At 48.5% G+C, this 4,166-nt stretch overlaps 1 protein-coding gene across 1 annotated transcript; it reads left to right on the forward strand.

Moving 5' to 3' along the window:
• Window positions 1–2,501: 2,501 nt before the first annotated feature.
• On the forward strand, window positions 2,502–3,615 carry UCRPA7_1283 (putative prolyl oligopeptidase protein; the record flags this gene model as incomplete). The annotated part of the gene is made up of 6 exons (XM_007913868.1): window positions 2,502–2,695; window positions 2,762–2,876; window positions 2,988–3,184; window positions 3,239–3,317; window positions 3,383–3,539; window positions 3,593–3,615. The coding sequence occupies 6 exons, from the start codon at window positions 2,502–2,504 to the stop codon at window positions 3,613–3,615; spliced, it is 765 nt and encodes a 254-aa protein (XP_007912059.1).
• Window positions 3,616–4,166: the final 551 nt, after the last annotated feature.

The following is a 4,166-nucleotide window of genomic DNA, read 5'->3' on the forward strand; positions in this document are numbered from 1 at the left end:
CCATAGCCTTATTCCAGGATAATTTGCCGCGACCAGTGTCAAGACGGAGCTCGAGAAAGGGGCACAAGCTGGCAGCAATTAAGACCGAGGCAGCAGCAAATGCGACTAGTAGCAATTAGCAGTTGTTCATGGACTAGACACTATGAGACATCGAGGAGATTACAATATAGAGTGTGCCATGGCGATGTTCTATTCACGTGAGATAAATGCATGTGTAACTCGTTAAGCACGTCATGAGCAGTCGACAGGCACAGCTGACACATATCGGCCCATATTCTCAGAGATAGCTTTGGAGTCGTTGTATTCACTTGCAACAACGTAGATGTTGTTGTAATGCAGCGATATGCCTCAGCTATAATCAAAGGCCGAAGGATTCTTAACCGGGTATACATGATCCTGTCCGCACATGTCAGCCCCATAAAAGACAATGCCTTACTCCTCAAACGCACCTTGCTCTCAGCACTCGGCTTTGAAGTTCAAAGCATGATTGAACCCTAGCGGTATCGCTGTTATCATCTATCAGGAGATGAGGTGGTAGTTCTTCGCAGAAGCGGTCGATTTCCATATTCAGCTCCAGAACCGTGCTGAGATCCTTTTCTAAGTTGATGGTGATGCCTTGTTTGGCTGGTCGGTAAATTTCAAAGGCTTGCAGCCTTTCGCGAATGTCTAAAAATTTGAGCACCCGCGCGAAAAATTCTAGACGTGAGGGAGTTCCTTCGGGTTGCTGTCCCTTTCCCGTTGCTGATAGATACTCATCGTCAATTGATGCCGGCACAGGCACAGGGGTGTCTCTAGGTATCGCAGTTGGACGACCAAAAGTGATCGAAGCCATCCTAATTGTGAGCGTTAAATAGATGTAATCCTCAAGAAAAAAGGAGATGCTTACCAATCTAAGTTCATGCAGCTGCACCACACCCGCCGGCGCATCTCTCGAGTCACCTGGCTGGTTTTGAGTGGCCCTTGCTCGGTAATGTGCAAGCCTATCGCCTGGGCAGACCGGACTGCAACACCAACAGTGTTCCAACAACGATCGGCAGATGTAGTGTATAAGAGATATGTGCCGCGTAGAAGGAGTAGTTGCACTATGGCCAGCGAAGAAGTATTGAGAGTATCAAGGGACACCAACCTTACGGAGCGTTTACAAAGCTCGTCTGACAGAAGTTCTCTTTCACTTTCATTCAAGGCTTCGTTCCGTTGAGAACCGATGGCCAATACGATGTTCAGTGTCGAGTAGAAGATGACTTCAGCGAGAGACTTGGTATGTAAAGATGGAACTGTTACTGGCTCCCACACCCGCTGATAGTCTGCTTCAAAACTTGGTCGGTGCAGAATTGGGAACAGAGGATGAAACAAATCCCAATAGCATTGAAGTAAAGAGTCCGCTGTCGTTCGTATTGGGAGTCGCAAATCATCAGCGCTATACTTGGTAGTAAATGGCTGACTTGGAACATAGCCAAGAGGCGTTGGAATAACTTGTGGAGTCTTTGGGCTGGGACCAACATTCTGAGCAGATGAGATGACAGTCGCGAGTTGTTGTGTAAATGCCGAGTTCGAAGGGGTTCCAAAGACAGGTTGATCCTCAGCTGCCTCGGATCCAGGAGTAAAGCCGGGCGTTAGAAGAGGAAGATGCCGGCCTGCCTGGGCATCGAGACCATTACTCCTGGCAACATACTCACGAGAGATGGCCAGGCTGGAATCATCCCAACCTCTCGTTTGGTTGAACGGCGAAGAAGTGGGGGGAATTTCACCACCTTCAAGCTTTGCAAGTCTTTTATCAAGATCTTCCAATGTCCTACTTAGATAAGTTTTCCGGAGAACACGATAGCGACTCAAGTGGACCTTGGATCCCTTGATATGTTAGACTCATGATTGACTTACAGGTTTGTGGGCGGCGCGGCTCTCTCCTGGTAACTACATGTCCTCTGCCAGCCTCTTAGAGTGCAGGATGTGCAATGTGGTCGCTTTCCGTCACAGCCTGTTTTACGAGCGCGACACGCGTTGCATGCTAACTGTGTTTTCCGACGCTTGTTTGGAGGTGTTTCCATGTTGTCCGTCAGTCGATATCATGTTCGCATGCCATTGATTTGTTGGTGTTTCGGAACCAAGTTGCGGGTTTTCCGAAGTAGCCGCACTTACGCAGTTTGTGGCTGAGTCATCACCGAAGGGCGCTCCGAATGTCCCCAGGCAGCTTCCGATGTCCCCGGCACCCCACTATGCTAACAACTCATCCTTAGAAAAGGCTGCATTGGTGTTGGCTCAAGGGGACGGGACCTCAACACCGAATGTCCCCGATATGCCTCAATCTTCATGTCAGATCAATATATCGGAAGTAGCCCTTTTAAAATACCTAATTATCTAAGTAGAGGTTCTCTAGTCTGATTTCTAGAATTAGAGTATATAAACCCGCATTCAGCACCATAATCTAGCCCGTCCACCCAAGTCCACACCTTCACATACCAAACGATAAACATCCAAGTTGAAAACGCACCAAGCCACTTATAATGGCGTCTCTTCTTCCTCGCTTTGAACGGCATGAGCTCACCTACAAAACTCTCGACAACACGCCGTTTCATGTTTCGACCCTCATCCCTAAATCGATCATCTCCTCGACGAAGACTTGCCCCATCCTCGTACACTTCCACGGAGGTGCTTTGATCCAGGGGGTGACCCTCGAGCCGGCCTTCCTGTCATCATGGTAAGCCTAACACCCGTCGGAAACTCATTTCCAACGTTGTAACAGTACCTAAGTATGCTATAATAGGATGCTAGAACTTGCCGAAAAGGTCGATGCTATCGTTATCGACCCTGCTTACAGACTGCTTCCGGAAGCCAGAGGTACTGATGTTCTGGATGATATTAAAGACTTCTGGGCTTGGGTACATACGTCTCTGCCTCAAGCCATATCTTCATTATACTCCAATCTCACCGTGGATCTCGAGCGGATTGGCGCTTGCGGTGAAAGTGCAGGGGGCTATCTGTCACTGCAGTCAGCGTTGCTTTTCCCAGAGTCCAAGATTCGTGTTGTCATGGCCCAGTACCCCAGCATGTATCCTGACTTGAAGGCGTACAACCAGCGTCTTGAATCAGCTACAGCTGAGGAGGACCAACTCATCACCGATTATACAGAGAACAACAAGGGCAAGATTAGACTTGGGTCAAAGTTCCCCTGGAAGCCTGAATTGATGTTAGCGATGGCAAATACGGGCCGTCATAGAGAAATGCTGGGTGATGATACCAGACTGGCGTTCGGGCACAGCTTGCGAATTGCGAAACAAGTACCGCCAATCTGGATCGCGCAAGGTGTTGATGACCATATCGTGAGTAGCCTTCGGAGCCTCAATACCCTTCCAAGCCCGAATAAAGACTAATACTAGATGAATAGACCCCCAAACCAGGCACAGATGAAATGATCGAGATGATCAAAGAGTTGCAACCGGCGGCGCCTTTTCTCTACAGTGTTCAACCAGGCGATCATGGCTTTGATAATGATCATGGTCTTGAGGAGCCTTGGGTTGCGGAAGCGATGAAATTTGTAACAAGTTACTGGCCTTGAAGCTTTTATGCCACTGTCGTAACTGGTGGATTGTAATAGCGATTAGGATAGAAGATATCTAAGATTGCAACCATTTCTCAACCAGGTGGTGGTCCACGTGATCTCCGGTTATTGATGCATAATGGGTTGTGACAGCTGGGCTATGCCGATAGGTTGAACAGGGATCGGTCGGCTGAGCGAACCACATCACCAACTTAACCGCCTTACCTGTCGCATCCCACAGACCAGAGCATTTACCTTCTCCAACCCATCTCTCTTTAATAGATAAAACATTCAGGCCAATTTGATATATTAATTGGCAGTTTGATCCTTTTCTTCAGACAGCGTACACGCCTGAGCTGCCCCGAGAGCGGGCTCTGCGAGTAGACAGACTTTCAGTGATTGGTGCTTAGAACAACTCACTCCGACCGCGGAACATCTCACTAACGGAGAAGAGTAGCGAACACAACCGACAATACGAAGAATTCTGACAGCACACTTGCCACTCTTTAGAAAGCCATGATGTCTCGCGAATCCAATCGTGCACGCAGCCCGCGATATGGCCTAGCACTCACATCAAAATATTCCGACCCGCCAAATCGAATCTCACGCAAATCATCCCAGGCTTACACAT

This window comes from Phaeoacremonium minimum (genome assembly GCF_000392275.1).
Source record: "Phaeoacremonium minimum UCRPA7 unplaced genomic scaffold PA7_03_scaffold_80, whole genome shotgun sequence".
NCBI lineage: Eukaryota > Fungi > Ascomycota > Sordariomycetes > Togniniales > Togniniaceae > Phaeoacremonium > Phaeoacremonium minimum.